The 18677-nt window shown below is 44.3% G+C and overlaps 1 protein-coding gene across 1 annotated transcript in view; it reads left to right on the top strand.

The window, feature by feature from the left end:
- The window catches only part of fut8b (fucosyltransferase 8b (alpha (1,6) fucosyltransferase)), a 79256-nt gene that overhangs the window by 45222 nt on the left and 15357 nt on the right, over window positions 1–18677 (top strand). The window contains exons 3-6 of the mRNA XM_061091722.1: window positions 4817–4935; window positions 6003–6165; window positions 11218–11332; window positions 16838–17075. Coding sequence (XP_060947705.1) covers window positions 4817–4935; window positions 6003–6165; window positions 11218–11332; window positions 16838–17075 — 635 coding nt within the window. The remainder of the gene's footprint in view (window positions 1–4816; window positions 4936–6002; window positions 6166–11217; window positions 11333–16837; window positions 17076–18677) is intronic.

The following is an 18677-nucleotide window of genomic DNA, read 5'->3' as shown; positions in this document are numbered from 1 at the left end:
CTATCACAAACTAGGTGATATAAGGCAATGTTGCACACTTTCGTGTGCGATCACGAATTGATTGCGTCTGTTTAAGTTGACCTGTTGCAGTAAATGGTGTTAAGTTCGCTGCACGCTAATGCAAAGAATGACTTGCACGCGCAGTACCACATGACCAGGTTCACGGTCAGACAGAGAGGAGGGCAAGATTGATGCAGATACTTTTCTTTGCTCCAGTAGAATTGTCTTTTAATGGAGCAGGCCATTGACCATTAGACCTCAATTACTCTCCTCTGTGCCCTTGTGTGTTTTATGGTTTGCTTCTAGCAACATTAGCTCATTAAAATCTACACATGGCTCTTTTTGCATATGTCAAACTCATTTGGTTTCTCCTCTTTCCAGTTGCATGGAAATCTAAATGTAAACTGTAGAAACAGATGTATAGTTTGAATGTGAAGTAGCCACTCTCTCACTCGTATGTAAGGTGAGAGGACTCATTAATCCTCTTATGGTTTTCACAGCTCCACCAAACACACTCCCCTGAATTCCCATCGCCCTGGCCGGCACTCAGGCCGGTTAAGGGAAGGTCTTCTATTACACGCAAACACATAAACACACACCAGCCCCATTGTGGGATCTGTTGTCAGGACATCTATGATCTATGATGATAACAACTAGGGCTTAATCTGGTGTCAAAAGCATGTGAGGCAAGAATGCACCATTCAGAATCCGTTTCCTTGGAACTGTACCGTTTGAGTCAGTAAGGCAGGAGACTTACAGATGAGACTAACTGATTCCATGCAATGCAGAAAGATTCACACTAACACAACAGATGCAACTAGAATTGCACTCAGTAGAGAACATGCTTCCACCCAGGCCTTGCAGTTGCCTTAAATTAAAATAAACCTTACAGCTAAGGCCACATTACATCTCTCAGCTACACACGTTGGATGAAGTTACAGGTTTCCAGTCCTATTTGTTACCAAAAGCGGCTGAGAAAGTTTATAATCCCTATGAAACCACATTTAAATCGACTTGTCACAGATTTTTATATGAATTTGCACAAAATTGCCCACACTCATCAATAGATTCACACATAATTCTCTCAAAATTCAATCTTGCCATGTTAAAGAAAGTGAAAACAGTTCCTTGATTCGCCTTCAATCCGTATCTGAATGATCTGCCTTAGCAAGAGATGATAATACAACTGATACAGGCCCCGCAATGTTCCTATTTCTATTTTCGTTCCGTTTTCATGGTGATTTGAGTCTTTTCCACTAATTTGTAGTGTTTGCTTGTGTCTTCCCCTTGCCACATTCCTGTGGTTTACTAGCTTGACTTATTGGAGTCAAGTGGTTTGCTGCACTACACAGTCTGTTCCCAGAAAATGGCTGAAACATATCAGTCAAGTCTTTGATGCATCACAGTGTAGAGATGCACGTATGCGCACATACGCAGGAATAGCAAATCAAAGTTACCCCTTAATCTAAAGTCAAATTGTGTTCATGTGCTCTTCTTTCATCTTACACCTCCCAGAACATTTCACATTGGCATCCATATGTATGGTTTCCCCAGCCCAGCACATGGGTCTTTCCTTTTGAAGTCGACCACAGTATATTCAATCTTCCCACGGAAATATGCATGCGTCGCAGTGCCACCTAGGCCCCCCCCCCCGTTCCGTCTGCTCCGCCCGGGCTCTGATCACCCTGTGAACTTCACGGTGACTGGGTGCAGGGGCGGGAGCCAATGAAGCGACAGCTGGGGCTGCATTTCAGAGGAAACTGGGTTACATGCTAAACCTCACCTGCTTTCCGACTCGCTGCGTAGTGCCGGTGGGTCTCATCACCCCCCTCTGCTTTCATAGTTTGTCTTTCACGCTGCAGTATCTCCCCCCTGCCTCCCCCAGAGTCAGAGTTTTTCCTCATCTGTTACCTCTCGGTAACGTTTGATTAAGACGCTGTTGAATCCAGCTGCCGCCGCGTCTAGTCTCCGCTGCGGATCCTCTAGAGATAACGCCAGGAATCATTTGTGTATGGTGTTTTCCTCCTTCCTGTGTGTGTTTGTGTGTGTCTGGGTTTGATGCCACTGATTGTTTGGATATATTTTATATCTGCATATATCTTGGTTCAGGATGCTTGTGTTTTGTGTCTCAGCAGATTATGTTAGCTAACCTCTGTGCCACAGCTCTGCTCCTCAGCCTGTGCTGCCCTGCCCTATTTCTTTTGCCTTGCTCAAGGGAGTCATCAGGCTGCGTTATATATGACAAGTTTAGCAGCACTTAAGACCCCTGGGAAATGATGTCACTGAGGAAATAGTCCTACTTCCTGTGGCGTGGTGTAACTAGCACATTAGGGTGTGGCCTTTTGGGGGATCCCGTTGAATATTGTTTAAACAGACCTAGTGGTGAGTATAGAGAGTAGAGTTGATTCTCGCAGTGGAAAAGCACCTGGGTCTAATTTCCAAAGATCTGTGTCATGCAGCTGAAACGGGAGCACCACGGATTTCACAAAGGAAACAAGCGTGAGTTTAAGACATTCATATAAATATCCGTGAGGCCTCGGAGGTAAGGAAAGGTTTATCCTTGTCCATCACACGGTTACATAATGTGAAGAATTAAAAAATCCTCCCTTTCCTCCTCAGTTATTTCCATGGCTTTGAAGCACAACGCTCAGTTAGTGCTCAGTGATGTGAGAGGCCGGGACTTCGGAGTAACCGGGGCTTGAGCACTAAAGGGGGAGTTGTGCAGCAGGAAGGGCTGCTGCAACTTTAAAAGTCTCATCTTTATGCCTGCCAGCGACTGATGTTCTTCACTCAGGGAGCAAATTGAGTTTGCATGCCTTGATTACTCATTAACATGGCCTTTGCAGCACTCCACCAATGCCCCTGTGCATTCAAACATTTTCCATTTTTAATAGTTATATGTAGAGGAACTGATATAGCACAATGTCAGTGGCAGCTTCTTTTTCTCTCCTTGGCGGATCTGAACTCTGTGTTCTGTGCCTGAGCGATTGCTCGTTTGGGTTTTCATGACATGCACTCAGCAGTTACTACACAGTGGTGTGAAAATGCTTATTCACAGCTCTCATATCTATTTATCACGGAGCCAAAGTTGGCAAAAAAAACCTGAAAATATACAATAATAAATAGATTTGTTTGAATCAATCCTTAAAGGATGGCGTATTGCATTAGAGTAGAGTGCATTTAATGAACAGGAAAGCTACACAGAAATCAGCTGTATATTTACGAAACCAAACCAGTATCAAGCTTTTGACCTCGGACCATGAGTCATTCATGTTCCCATTCAATCCAGAAACAGCCACAGAGAGCTTCAGGAATGAGTTGTACTGTGGCTCTGTGACAAGGAGCCCTGTGAATGATCCATTGTCTGGGATCTTTGTTTGTTCCTTCAGTCCCTCCTCGTCACACATCGTAGAAGGAAGAGGCCACCATGGCCACTGCAGCATTAATGCAGTAATCAGAGGGGATTTCCATTTGAGCTTCTTCTAAATGGTCGAAGTGAAGTAACAAATTAAAGTTAATCTATTTACTGCACATGAATAGATTTAATGTACGAGTCTGTTTCTTGCTATTTATAAGTTATTATTACCCTTTGTATGGTTTTTGTACAAAATAACTCAAATTTTTAACATGTAGAAAAGTTAGCAGTACCTCTATGGGCTGTATAAAGTTTGTACCACTCGATTCCTTTTCGTTGGCTTTGATTTCTTCCTTCTTCTATACAGACTGTTCAGTGGATATTGACGAAGGATGCAGTGCTTGGTTGTTTGTACAATGATGTAATGCGGCCGTCCATGATCTTGAGCTGAAAATAAATAAACCAGGACAGAGCTCCAGGAGGCAGCACTGTGGTGTCTTAGCAAATGAAGTAGACTTTTCAGTGGTGAACACTAAAAGACGCCTTCACAGCTGCATGTTCACTGCAACTATTTGACTCCAGATGAGACCCGCATGAGCCCACATGAGGGCCAGCATGGATCTCACGAGTCTCGTAAACATTCTCTCTTCTTCTCAGAACTCCTGCACCTCGTTAACGTCTAAAAAGAGACGAGTAAAAGAAGCGGAATGCTGCAAACGTGTGGCCCGCAGTATTTCTCCCCAGATTTATGGGGAGACAGATTTAATTTTGATGGTGTAGGAGGAATTTCACAATATTTGCAAAACAGTAAGCCTGTTTTCATTTTTCAGATTGCAAATCATGAGCAAAAACTAATTACAGCCAGTGGTGTGCATCCAGTCAGTGTTCGGGAAGGTTAATATTGAAGTCTATATTATGTGGTCTATTTGAATGGTGCCTGTCACAAGATAATTCATCCACGACGCTGCCACACCAAAATGAAAAATGCAAAAACTGGGGGTTTGCGAAGATTGCAGAGATTAATCTTCGTCTAGTATGTATTGAGGTTGAATAATCACATGATGCAAGGTGTTTGTGAGGGTCCAGTAACTTTAACGTTAGGTGAGTGGTGTTTACTTCATGAGTGACAGCAATTTTAATTACTTTTTTAAGATTATTATTTGAAGAAATTCAGGAGTTGACGACAAACATCTGGTCAGAGTTTAGGATTTGCTGCTTTGCTGTGTGACATCATTATGAATATATTGTGTTTTGTTATCAAAACCCAACTTGACAGCTTTTTCACTGAGTAAGCATTGTTAAATTGTCATCAATTACATTTATTCGTATACAGCTTTACTATTTCAGCTGAAGGTTTTTAAAAAAAAGAATATTTCTTTGATATTTTCTCCTCTGACGATCAATTCAGACACGCTCCCATGCTCAGTCACCACAACCTCTGCCTGTGTCTTTCTCCCCCAGGATACCAGAGGGTCAGGCGGAAGCCGGGTCCCTGGCCGCCGGGAGACTTCGCTCTCTGGAGGACCAGCTAACCAGAGCCAAAGAGAAGATCCACAGCTTCCAGAAGCTCACTGGTGACGGTAAGCAGGGCAGGGCCACCTCAAAGGTTTGTGGGAAGGATTTGGCACAGTGCTTGGAAATATGAAAGCATCGATTTTGAAGGTGTTGGGGCTCTACATTTTTTTATGGTAGGAAACCAGTCGATGGCTCTATTGAGCTTTTGCCTGCAGCGAGAATCTCAGTCTTGTCCAGTGTTAAACCTGCTGTGGCTCAGCAGCGATGAGATGTGCTGTCGGACGTTCAGGGTTATGTGTATATTTGCTGCTCTAAGCGGCAGTCAAAGGTTCACGAGAGCTGTCAGGTGAGTGGGGAAAATGTGTGAATGAAGTGGAAGCAGTATGAATGCCCCAACGGCAAATAGGGAGAGCGGGAGGGAGGGAGGAGAGAAAAGAGTCGGACAGAAAAACGAAATAAAGAAGGACATGTGAGCGTGGAGGGCAGCACAGGGTCAGCCTTTCCATCTTGCTGCAGGGGAAGAAAATGCTAAAAATACCCTCCAGCTTTTTCCACCAAGGGAGGGAGCCAAGAGCGAGTGTGAGATAGGAAGGTTAAAAAAACAGTGATTTTTTTTTTCCTTCTCCACCACCTCTTTCTCCTGCTCCAGGCTGTTTCCCCTCCCTCTATTTTCTTTTTTTCTTTTTTCATTTCTCTTAGCAGAAACCAGAGCAGGCAGCTGTGCTTCCATGTGGGTTACTCAACATTGTTTTGCTGGGGTGGAGTGTAGAGTTCTTTCCTGTTGTTGAAACCTTGTTAGGGTAAAACATGAGAGAGAGAGAGATGAGACACAAACACCGTGATCAAGTTGTCTTTAATTGGGTCAAAGCAACACCCAAGGACAAAGGATGAAAATAAACATTTTCACGGTTGGTTAAAAATGAAACCATGCTTTGGGCCTTTAGCCTATTTACACCTGTTGGCCTCTGCCACTCCCCTCTTCCTCCCGGATGTATTCCCAAGGAGGTGCTGTGAGGTCACCGTCATTGATTCATTGTTTTGGATCGTACTCGTGCCTCAAATGTCACACCAGCTGTGTATCTTTGTTATGTTGTGTTTTGTTGTGAGCTGTTCTCTCTTACCTCCGCCGCAGGCCCCGGCCCCACTCAGGAGGAGCTGCGGAGAAGAGTGGAGAACGGCATGAAGGAGTTCTGGTACTTTGTACGCAGCGAGGTGAAGAAACTGACCACCGTCGAGCCCGGCGAGAGGCAGAAGTACGCCGACACACTCCTGCAGGACCTGGGACACCAGGAGAGGTGGGCAGAAAATGTTAAAAAAAGGAAAAGGAAGCTCAAATGTTCCAAAAAGATAATTGGGAAACCAGTAGATCCATGGAAAAGTTGACGGTGAAGAAATACAAGTCATAAATGGGGCAGTGCTTTAGTGAATAACACATCATCTCCCAGTAACTGACTGTGTTTCTGTCAGAGTTTATTCTCATTGTCCACACTTACTCTCCGGAGGTGTGAAAGTGAGAATGTACGAGTCAGTGAGTTTCAATGGGACTTAATATGCAGGATTAAACAATTAACATTACCACAGTACTTTAAGCATTACTTCAATAATGGGATATCCTGCCCTGTTTAGTCTATACAAAAGCCAACGTTTAAAGTTGCACAGTCAACCACATAACCTCACCTATTTGTAAAGAACAAACAAATCACAGAAAGCCCAGCCCAAGAAAAATAATTAAAGTGTTGATTAATCTTCGAAGTAAATCTTTCAAGCAAAAACAAACAAATCACAGCTTCGGAACTTTACCTGTTATAAACACTAAATAATAATCTGTCAGTGAAAAATTATGGATATTATTGTTGCTTCTGCCTAAGCTCGGGATCCTTGTAAAACAAATATTGGCTCTTTCCTCCTTTGTGTTGAAGCAACATTAACAAGATACAGTTAACAGCCTGCCGATGGTGGCAAAGGTCAAAACTAGAACTTTGGCCAGAGGCAGGACTTGAAAGGAGCAGTCGCGCTGGTTGCTGAGAAACAAAGGGCAAAGGTCACAGGCACACCCTCTCTGTCATCTGGATGGCCGGCTTCCACAGAGCTGAGTGAAGAAAGGCCTGTTGTCATATGGCCAAGTGGTTCATTGTAATCCCGGTGAAGTGGTTTACACAGCCCATTGTCTTAGTCTTTTCTGCCCTAAGCAGCTTTACCAAAGACTGAGTCCTCACCAGGTACACACACACACACACACACAGACTTCTATATGCTTTCACTTTCATTTTAAGCCCCTCAGATCTCTTTGTATGTGCTGCAGGCAAAGGCTGGGAGAGGCAGCACAGATAGGGGCAGAGGTGGAAAGAGCAATGAAATGTTTGACTCGAATAACTGCACCGCTCCTTCATTTAAATTCGGCTCAGGGAGGAGGTAAGGCCCTTGTCTAGAAGATTTCCCAAGTAAAATAAAAATGTAGCACATTAAAGGAAAAGCGTGCATTATCCGGAGCCGTTGGTTTCACAACATATTTATAGCCGGGTGATGTGAAACCGTGTCAAAGTTCATTCAGATATGAAAGTAAAACAGAACACTTATTGCAAGCAGGATATGAACACCGCTGCATCTACGGGAATGTATCTCTATATGCGACTCTGCCAGTAACATACACTGAGGTAAAAAAAAAACAACTATACCACAGTGAGTCTTGATATCATAGTCTCTGTATGAAGATGAACGATGCATCTCCACTTCCTCCCACTGTACAAAAATGAAGCCAAAATATCAGTGTAATTACACCTACACTGAAGTAACAGAAACCATCTGTGGGAAACATGTACTCAAAATATAATAATGATTTATTATCTGTAGCCAACCACCAGGGGGCAATCAGGATGATTTGGCTGCACTTTTGGGTGGAGCTGTCATGTCGGTGCTTGATACCAAAACCCATAGATTTTGGCTTTATATAATTATAATGAGGTATTTGTAAGGTGTATGAAACAGTACACGCTAGAAGAAGACAGACCATACTGAAAATTTATTTCTGTCAAACTATAGTATATATCTTATAACTGTAATCTAACAGGGTGGACACAATGGCGATCCGATATGGCTGAAAGTATTGTGTCATATGTCGTGCAAGCCACAAAACCCACGTTAGGGGCTCAGTTTCAAACTGGATGGGTGTTTACCAAATGCATCATTATGTTGTGTCATTCAACTGCACATCATAGGGCTATAAACGGGCAAAACCCACATCTAGTCTTTCTTCCCTGTTGCCCATCTTTTGTCTTACAATACGCCTGGTGATACTCGCGCTGTAAATTAAACCCGAAACCTTCTCCCATCGGCGCAACATCAATACTTGGATCTCCTGCGCTCGGCTGCCAAGCCCAGCGGCTGCAGCCTCAACATCAGTTAGAGACAATCACAAGCGCTGGGGGAAGACCGCACATTATTTACATGCACACAAGAGAACACCTCTTATACATATGCGGTACGTCATAGATGTGTGGTGTTCCCATGTCTTGCTGCCAAATCCCCTCAGGGCTCTGCTGTTGTTAAGTTTTGCGGCCGGCCAGGTTTGCTTCTCCTTCCCACAGAGGGCCGGTGATGGCTCCCCTGTGTGCCACTGGAGGAGAGTTTGACATCCATCACACACTGCGGTTCCAGCTTCAGACCAGGAAATTGAGTAATAATACCGTGTTACTTGTCGAGGAAGGGGCTATCTGCCAATGCTGCCCTGCTGAAACGGGCCGTGGTGTATCTGTCTGCTTTGGATGTGTATCTTTGCATGCACTACTTTATATATGCTTAAGAAGTCACACTGGATGTGACTGATTTGGGTCAAAGGAGTGAGCAATAAATTAAGCTTGCATAAGTGCATGTGTGAGTGTGTGATTTGTTTTGCATCTGCCCTTAGCTGCAAATATCAGAGCTCTTGGGCTTGTTTTTAAGTGGATGGCCACAGTATTTGGCAGAGTGTGTCACGTAAACAGATTCGCTGTCAGAGGCATGAAGATTGCGGATTTCTTAAAAAGGGCTCAACAGCCAGAAAGATGTTGTTGTATGTCGGCATAACAAAAAAAACAACACTTTTTGTCTATAAATATCCTGAAAGTGGAGACTTGTCAATGTTTAACACACGTCACACTGTATATGCTGTCAAGTGGATGTTCTTATCACACGTGTTTGTAGTCCAGGGGGTTGCCTTCACTCTCTATCTGCAGGAGGACACAAATCACATGATTTAGAGGTTTTCTGAAACGTACCAATAATTTGTGTTGAGGAAAATCTCTGTGGAAGGCAGCCACAGAGGCTGAAGTTGTGCTGTAGGGCAGGAGACGTCTGCCCTGATTCGAAGATAAGCTTCCTGTCTGGACAGAAATAGTGTCACAGACCGGAGCTGCAGATATGTAACGCAAGATATATAAAATATGCATGATCACTTGGTCAAGAACATAATTAATCTGCATATCCAAGCAGGCGTGGGCCATATTGATAAACTCTTCTGTCGCAGGATATATGAGCTACTATAAGATTTAGTGGATTCCTAGAGGTTCAGTTGAGAAGCTGTTTTTTAGAGCGGCTAGTGGGAGTGTTTTTTTTTTGCCTAATCCAGTTATTGATGTGTAGCAATCCTGTTGATTACGTTGCTGTGGTTGTGATGCTCTTGCACAGCCAGAGATTACAGGTCCTCATAGGGATTTTGGCACCCATCAGAAAAGGACCTCTGGAAAATCCAACCTTAACCCAGCCTGTATAAATGTATCTAAAACAACAGACCTGCAGCAGCACCATGGGGGCGCTGTTGCTCAGTTAAATATTACATAACATTACATTACATTTCATTTAGCTGACGCTTTTATCCAAAGCGACTTACAATAAGTGCATTCAACCCCGAGGGTACAAACCAAGAACAACAAGAATCAACACAGTACAATTTCTTCGAAATAAAGCAAAACTACAAAGTGCTATAAGTAAGTGCCATTTTAGTGCTACCAAAGTGTTAGTTTCAAAAGTGGTTAGTTTTTTTTTTATTCAAGGTACAGTCGGAAGAGGTGTGTTTTTAGTTTTCGGCGGAAGATGTGTAAACTTTCAGATGTACGGATGTCGAGTGGGAGCTCATTCCACCATTTAGGAGCTAGGACAGCAAACAGTCATGATTTTGATGAGTGTTTAGCTCGCAGTGAAGGAGCAACGAGTCGTTTAGCTGAAGCAGAGCGGAGTGAACGTGCTGGTGTGTAGTGTTTGACCATGTCCTGGATGTAAACTGGACCTGATCTGTTTACAGCATGGTATGCGAGTACTAGTACTAATATACATAGTGTTGCCTCATGTCAAAAAAACTAATTTTCAGCTCCTGTGATGATTATGAGTTCACTTTGACTCACATCTGGATCCCACTGGATATCATTTTGACCCGTTCATAGAGACCAACATTGATCTGATGTATGAAGACACATTTTTACCTCCAGAACCAATAGTCAAAGAAACATTTGTCTCTTCCTCATAATTAACCCAACCAGAGTGTTTATAATGTCTCTGTTTTTAACTGTGTGTATTTAAATTGAACGTGTGCCTGAAAACCTGTGGATGGTTTCGCTTCCTGATCTTCCAGTTGATAAATATAACGGTTTATGAACTCTCTCCGAATCAGTATTTGCATGACAACCACAAACCTCCATCCTTCCCATTTGCATCCTTCTGAATGGCTGCTATGTGAACAGTGAAAGCTTCACTCTACAGCGCAAGGCTATTCATCGTTTTTTAAGAATGTACACGTGTTGCCTCACAGCTGAACAGTTATGCCAGACGTTGTCATTGTTAATGAGAACAGAGGAGAAGTGATGTGAGAGTGGGGAGGTATGTTTGTTTGCGAAAACGTTCCCTTGCAAAAAAGCTATTAAGTCCCAACCTCTCTGAAATATAATTTTGCTGTTTGAATATGACCCCCGGCTGCTTCTTGTCTTCGCGACAATAATGTCTGTAAATTTCACAAGGAATGCGTCTCACTTCCCACTGATGGCAGAGGAAAACGTTTTGGCGAGGTGCCACTCCGTGTCTGCACTTATTAATCATCTGGAGAGGATGGAGTATTTTTGTAGATAAGAGTCGCACAAGGCCAAAAAAGTTTGTATCACGCACTGTTTAGGGTTGACCAAACTTTCTTCTACCTGGAGGATGCAAAGGTGATGTAGTACATTCAGTGCAGGGACACGGGTGGATGAGGACATTTATGTCACTAGGACCAAACCAAAATCAGACTGGCAGACGCGGAAACTACGACTCGGCCCTTGATGTTCAGCCGGTTATTCAAAAGTGAACTTGCATAATCATTTAAGTATGAAAATGTGTGTCTGCAGGTCCATCATGACAGACTTGTACTACCTCAGCCAGGCGGACGGAGTGGGCGAGTGGAGAGTGAAGGAAGCTAAAGACCTGTCGGATCTGGTCCAGAACAGAATCACCTACCTACAGGTAACTGCAGACGCACCTGCTGCTTCACCAACTGGCCCTATGTTCTGTCACACACACACACACACACACACACACACACACACACACACACACACACACACACACACACACACACACACACACACACACACAGAGTCACAGAGGACATCTCTCACACATGCTTGTCTCATTTGCATCATCCATAACTGTCTGCATCAGTTTCCAGGAGGAGCAGGTGAGGGCTGTGACAGCAGACGGCTCCAGCAGTGGGATCTGAGCAGCAGGATTCTTGTTGCCTGTCAGCAGTTTAGTGGAAAACACATTTTGAAAAACACAAATGCAGACCGGGGAAAATGACGGATCGGGGGGGATTGTAACACACATGTACCTGCTTACTCAGGCTTAAATGGACGCACCTATGTTTACAGCTCCACATACACAACCCGAGACCCCGAAACACTTCCTCTCACACCCAGCAGCCCCCCCCTCCCCGGCTGTGGTGCTGCGGGTGCTCTCGGGTGGGGCAGTGCGGCGCAGCACCGGGCCCTGCAGCTTTAATGAGCCGGTGTGTTTGATGAAGAGGACCCAGTCAGTCTGGCTGGGCGGAGACAGCACCACTAACAGCTGCTGTCACCACCGCTGAGGGATCACACCGCTCCACCAGCTGCCATCACTAATTCATCACACATACACACAGAGCGTCCTGCTCACATGGACTCGCCCACACCTACGCAAGCAACACACACACACACACACACACACACACACACACACACACACACACGAACACACACACGCTCAGCCCCTTGATTGATGCACATGCTTGTACGCAAAAGCAATGCTCTGTGTGTGTCTCACACTATCTCAGTCACACACACTCACTCACACATCTATATGTACACACACAGACAGACTCCTCCCTGTATCCTGCTGTCTCTGCCACCCGCACCAGCCTCTCCCTTCACTCCCGGTTTAACTAAGTCCGTCTCTGCGTCTGCTCCATCTGTCCACTTTCATTACTCAGTGAACATGGTTGGCGTCTTCTGATGGATTTTTGTAGGACATGCTACCTATAAGATCCCTATCACTCAACACATCTGTACTTTAAAATGGCAATTATTCACATTTTTAGATATTAATAGAGTCTATGTTTATTTGCCCCCGAAGAGGAGAATCAGCCACTTGTTCTTGGCTTTACAGAGCTTTATTCTGTCTTTCAGCTCTTTGTTTCTGTTTTCTAGCTACAGCTTTACAGATTGAGCCCACTCTCATAGTGTTTGGTCGCAGCAGACACCTGGCAGCCGCACACCAGGCTGCATTTGCAAATGATTCTGGAACACTTCAGTTCATTTTTTCGATTTTTCCAAGGGGTGTTATCAACGGTTGCTGATCAAACTGCCGCTGGATACATCGGAATAGTTCTACAAGCAATCGGAGCGATGAAACACAACGTGACAGAAAGATGTGAACAGTAAACAGCGTGCTGTGAAGAGCTGTGATGTTGTAGCACATGTCAGTGAGTGAGTTTTTGCCACCAGATTTTGGCCATTCCCCCCCCCATGGCTTCAATAGACCAATCCACATCAGCGACAGTCCTCTTGCTTGTTAGCGGAAATGCTTCAGCGGTGCCCCTGTCAGTCATTCCATCAAACCCAGCCCATTTTAGATAATTGACTGTGATTGGCCCGACATGTCTGGGGATGGATGGAAGTCTGTCTGAGTGGGCAGGGTGCCAGAACCATCTGCGAGAGTGAATAAACATGAGCTTGCTGATCTGGTCTGGTCTCCACTCTACTCAGAAAGCTTAAAAAACCCAGTCGACGTTTACCTGCAAGGCACCAAACAGGCAGAGAGACACAGTGGCTGGAGCTTTTATCACTCAATTGCCAGGTTTTTCATTCAGAAGCTGGCAGACACAAAAAGGCTAAAAGCAATGTCATTATTTGTCTATTATCATAAGATGGCCTCAAATGTGACTCTTAATGAATGCTCATGTGTCTCCATTAATGCTTGATATGTGATTAGTGTCCCATACCAAATTAAAAAGGGCTATGTCAGTGATGTATCACTTCAGTCCTGGTGGATTTTGGTAACGGTGGTTACTATTGGTTATGGCAAAGTTTTGATAACTCAGGTCCTAAAGTTCCATTCAAATCCCCATATTCCACACAGCATCTATCATGTTCATTTTGAAGATGCATATGAACTCTTGATTTCCTTCTGAATCCACTGGATCTCAGCTCCACATTGGGAGTTAAAGGTTTATTGCCCTATTTGTTACCGTCTTAGCTGAAACCATTAAATCCACTAGATCCAGACTTGATTTGGATCTCCAATAAACCCATGGATATCGGTCTCTTACATATTCATGATATTGTTTTCATCATCAAGATGAATTAATTATTGCCTTGATAAACATCTTGAAATAATGAAGAAAGTGGATCTGGGGGTCTTACTTTGTTGGAATCCACCCCAACCTTTAATGACTTCTTTCTTGGCAGATGTCCCATCCTTCCAACTTGTTTTGTGGAAATCCGTTAAGTAGTTTTTTGCGTAATCCTACTATAAAACAAAAAAAACGGACTGGGTTGAAAACACAACTTAACGACATGCAGCAAACATCGGTTTAGCTGATAATCCTTTAAAAGGTACAGCACAATCAAATACAGATGGATTGACAGTTTGTCGTGCATGCATCTTTTTCTGTGAATGCAAATTCTAAAGTTGCAGGAAAGGCAGACTGAGCCAGCAACAATGAAATCAACCACAAGTAGAGGCAATTACTGGATGCAAAATATTAAATGGCCGCTATAGAGAAAAATTGCCAGCAGCAGCTCTGGAGCAGAAGTGGGACTTGATGTCCTGCACTGTATAACTGTTTTCACTCAGAAGGCAAAAAATGTATAATGAGCTGCTGGATTTACTGTAAATCTACAACGGAGAGTAGCAGAAATGTACCTGCACAAAACGTTGTGGAGACTTCAAGAGTGCGGGCATCCCAGTGGATAATTACCCGAGCTTGACATTCTCTTCTTCATTTCCAGTTGTTCCCCACGTAAACAATATCACTGTGCTCTTTCTCTCTCGGCTGAATTTCCCTGCAGCTGCCTATATGTGTCGCACTCAAAAAAAAAGCAGAGCATTTAAACCAGCACTTAACCCACAGTGCAGAGCGGCACTCAGAGGCTGCCTTTGTGCGTGCGTCTGCCGTCATTACCCTTGAACCGAGGCTCTCTGGGCTCTTCTGAGTCATTCCAGCCTCATCATTATCCAGCCCGGGATCCAGAAGCAGGCTCCACGCCACGCGGCTCGCACCCTGCATCGATCTCATGCCGACACGGTGGTTCAGGAGCCAAACTCTGTTGACAGAAAACAAGCTTTGTACGCGGGTCCCTTTTGTCAGAGTGCCACTGTAGATTATTAGTTTAGTAAGTTGGTTTTTACACCTATGGGGCCAGTAGTGAGGCTGTGTGTGGCTTGTTCTGTCACCTCGATGCTGGTCTCTGTTCATGTTCTTCAACAGCAGTGGTGGTAATCACTTTTCTGCACATCTCCTCCTTCCCTTCTTTCTCCTCTCCTCTCCTATGTCCTCTCCTTTTTCTTTCTTCTCCTCTCTCCTTTCCTTTTTTCTCCTGTCAACTCTTCTCTTCTCCAGAGGTGTCAAAAGTATTCACATTCATTACTCAAGTAGAAGTATAGATACTAGGGTTTAAAAATACTTTTTTTTCAAGCTTTTTACTTAAGTAAAAGTGTAAACGTACTGGTTTCAAAACTACTTAAAGTATAAAAGTAAAAGTAATGTAAGGGAAACATTTTTTCCATTAAGGACAAACTCTTAAGCCGCGTCTCAGGGGCCTATAGTGCACTACCCCCCCTCCTCCAAAAAACACATTTTTCTAAAGGCCATTATGACTATAATGTTATATTAAAATGTTATGTTGAAAAATGTGGGATGCACTAGGCTACCCGTTTGAACTGCAAATATGCCCATCGAAAATTATTACAATGCAAATACATATATTGTTTGAAGAGACCTTTGGACTCAACACTACCAATAATCAAACATGACTATGTAGAGGAAGTAAAAGTCGTAACAAGGTCGTGTTACCTTTTTTTGTGTGTGTTTTTGAACGATGACAAACCGGAATGAAAACAAGCCAAAATTAAATAGGAGTAACGAGGCTATTTTTTAAATGTAAGGAGTAGAAAGTACAGATATTTGCGTGAAAATGTAAGAAGTAGAAGTAAAAAGTCGTCTGAAAAATAAATACTCAAGTAAAGTATAGATACCCAACATTTCTACTTAAGTTACTTGACACCTCTGCTCTTCTCCTCTCTTCTATCAATCTCCTCTCCTCTCATATCCCCTCCTCTCTCATTTTAGTTTCCTCTCCTCTCATCTCCTTCCCTAAATCCTTTTGTTTTTCTTTCCTCCCCCCTCATCTAGTCGCCTCTCTTCTTTCTTTTTCTCCTCATGTTTCCTCTCATCGCCCCGCTCCACAGCCTCTTTTTCATTTCCTCTGCGGGTCTTTATCCTCTCCTCTCTTTCCTCCTCACTTTCCTTGCCTTCCCTCGCCTTTCCTCCTCCTCTCTTCCTTCCTCTCCTGCTCGTGTGAGATAGGCAGCGCTCACCGGTGGGTGCCGGGCGGCCTGATTACTGTGAACCATCCACAGCTGCAGCACCCTAATGAGGAAAACACTCCCATCATCTGGTAATTGCTGTTTAGGAAGCTGGTTGGCACGAGCGTTGCGGAGTCACTCAGACTGGCTGCAGAGCGAATCGCAATCCGCCCGGCAACTCATCGACAACCCAGCGTGTGTCACTCTGCTGGTTCCCACTTCTTTTCTCTTTTTTTTTGTTTGTTTTATGCCAAAAAAAAGAGAAAGCCTTGTTCTTCCTCCAGCGTCTCTCAATTGGTATTCATCCCCTCAGACTTTGTATGATATCGAAACTAATTTATGGGATGAAATGGTTGAAAGAAGGCGGTGGAGAGAAAGTGAGGGGGAAAAGGAAAAAATAATGAGAATGAGTGTTAGCAAAAGACAGGAATGAACAGCGGCAGTGAAGAGTAATGAGGGCAAGAGCAACAAGAAATGTTATTATAGATTGTTCAATCTTTAAAAAGTGGCTATAGATATGTACATTCGTAAAACAGCTGGGCACAGTGACACAATGCTGTGCGGGAGTCTTGTAAAGAGGTACAGTTCATTTTTATAGTGTCTGGATAACAATGGCGAAATAAACACAGACAACGCTTGTTAATATAAAATCTAGGAGAAGAAGTTGCAAGTGCATCCCAGGGAGAGAGAGAGTTGCAGGTACAGAGAGAAACGGAGAACAGGATTGAACCAGGCTACATAAAATTAGAGTGAAGTGGAGAATGAGACAGACAGGCGAAGGGAACAAAGAAAACAATATCTGCCGTGAGTTATTACAAGTCAGGGAGCAGGGCTTCGAGAGATTCGAGACGAAGGTCAAGCAATAAGAAAGAATGTTGAAACACGGTTTTGCTCTCCTCCTCCCAGAACCCCCCCGACTGCAGTAAGGCGAGAAAGCTGGTGTGTAACATCAATAAGGGCTGTGGTTATGGCTGCCAGCTCCACCACGTCGTCTACTGCTTCATGATCGCTTATGGCACCCAGCGCACGCTCATCCTCGAGTCCCACAACTGGCGCTACGCCCCCGGCGGCTGGGAGACGGTCTTCCTTCCCGTCAGTAACACGTGCACCGACCGCGCCGGGGCCACCACTGGACACTGGTCAGGTAGGTGCACACATCCTCACGCACACACTGTGTCCTAAGCAGAGTCATAGCCACAGTCCTGTCTGCTACTGCTGTGATTGGTTGCTTAATAATCTTATAACCCTTGTTCTTTTTCTGTCTGGACCGGCCAAATCTGTCTTTTCTGCTGCTGCAGCAGGAAAGAAGTGTGAATTCCCTGGCTAAGCAGGACTATGCAATTTCTGTTAAAGCACTTTGGCAGCAGCAGGTCACTGCTCAAAGGTTTCATTGCCAACAAATGCCTTTCAGTAAACAACCTACTCCTCTGACCCTCGGTCAGTTTCCACTTGTGGCCTCTGATAGCAACAGAGATGGTTGGAAATATGTTTTGTCCCCTGTTTGTTATCCCGGGATTTCACTCAGTTTTATCTCATCATTTCCTGAGTAGTGAGAATATCTATATCTCTTGGATCCTCTTTAGCATCAGTATTCAATTAAGCTTTTAAATGTGAAAAACATGATAATAAGTGTCAGTGAAAATCTGTTTGAACAAACCTCTGAATCATGAAGCGCGTGCCTCCTTTTTAATTTAAACATCCATCCATTGTCCTCCACTGTTTGGAGATCAAATCAAATCAAATCAAATCAAAGTTTATTGTCACATGCACCAATGACAGTGTCATCGGAGCAGTGAAATTCTTGTGACATGACAGGCAACATCTACGCAGTAGACAGGCTTTTTACAAAATTTAAAAAAATGACATACTATATAACATATAACATATAACATAACCTATAGCAGAACGAAGCAGCAACATGTCAAAATGAAGCAGCAGATTGCAAAAAGAAGCAGCATCCGTGATGAACACACCGAGGAAATTGAACTCGGAGACTCTTTCCACCAAAGCTCCATCGATGTGTATGGGATTGTGACCCCCCCTCTGCAGCTTCCTGAAGTCCACGATCATCTCCTTGCTCTTGCAGACATCTAGGAACAGGTTGTTCTCTTGGCACCATGTTACCAAGCCCCTGACCTCATCTCTATAGGCGGTCTCATCGTTGTTAGAGATGAGGCCCATGATGGTGGTGTCGTCTGCAAATTTGAGGATGATGTTAGAACTGTGTGTTGCTACACAGTCCTGCGTGTACAGGGAGTACAGGAGGGGGCTAAGGGGCCCCGGTGCTCAGGGTCAGTGAGGAGGATGTGCGGTTGCCCATTCTCACCACCTGGGGTCTGCTCGTCAGGAAGTCCAAGATCCAGTTACACAGTGGGGTTTTAAGATCGAAGCACATAGGCAGCCAGCTATAAGTAGGATATTCCGCACATCCCCCTCCCCTGCCACACTTCCCAGCTCCTCCTCAGGGATCCCAACCGTTCCCAGGCCAGATGGGATATGTAGTCCCTTCAGCGAGTTCTGCATCTACCCATGGGTCCGCTCCCAGTTGGGCGTTCCTGGTAAACCTCCAATTGAAGGCGCCCAGGAGGCATCCGCATTAGAAGAGCGACAACTGCTCCCCCTGTAAGGAGCAGCGGTTCCACTCCGAGCTCCCCCCTCGGATGTCTGAACTCCTCACCCCATCTCCAAGACTCTCTCAATCTGAAACAGACAAAAGTGTCCTGTTTTCAGGATTTAATAACCTTCT

This window comes from Limanda limanda, chromosome 18, assembly GCF_963576545.1.
Source record: "Limanda limanda chromosome 18, fLimLim1.1, whole genome shotgun sequence".
NCBI classification, from domain to species: Eukaryota; Metazoa; Chordata; class Actinopteri; order Pleuronectiformes; family Pleuronectidae; genus Limanda; species Limanda limanda.
Note: the sequence above shows the minus strand (reverse complement) of the source record. Positions and strands in the feature narration are given on the sequence as shown.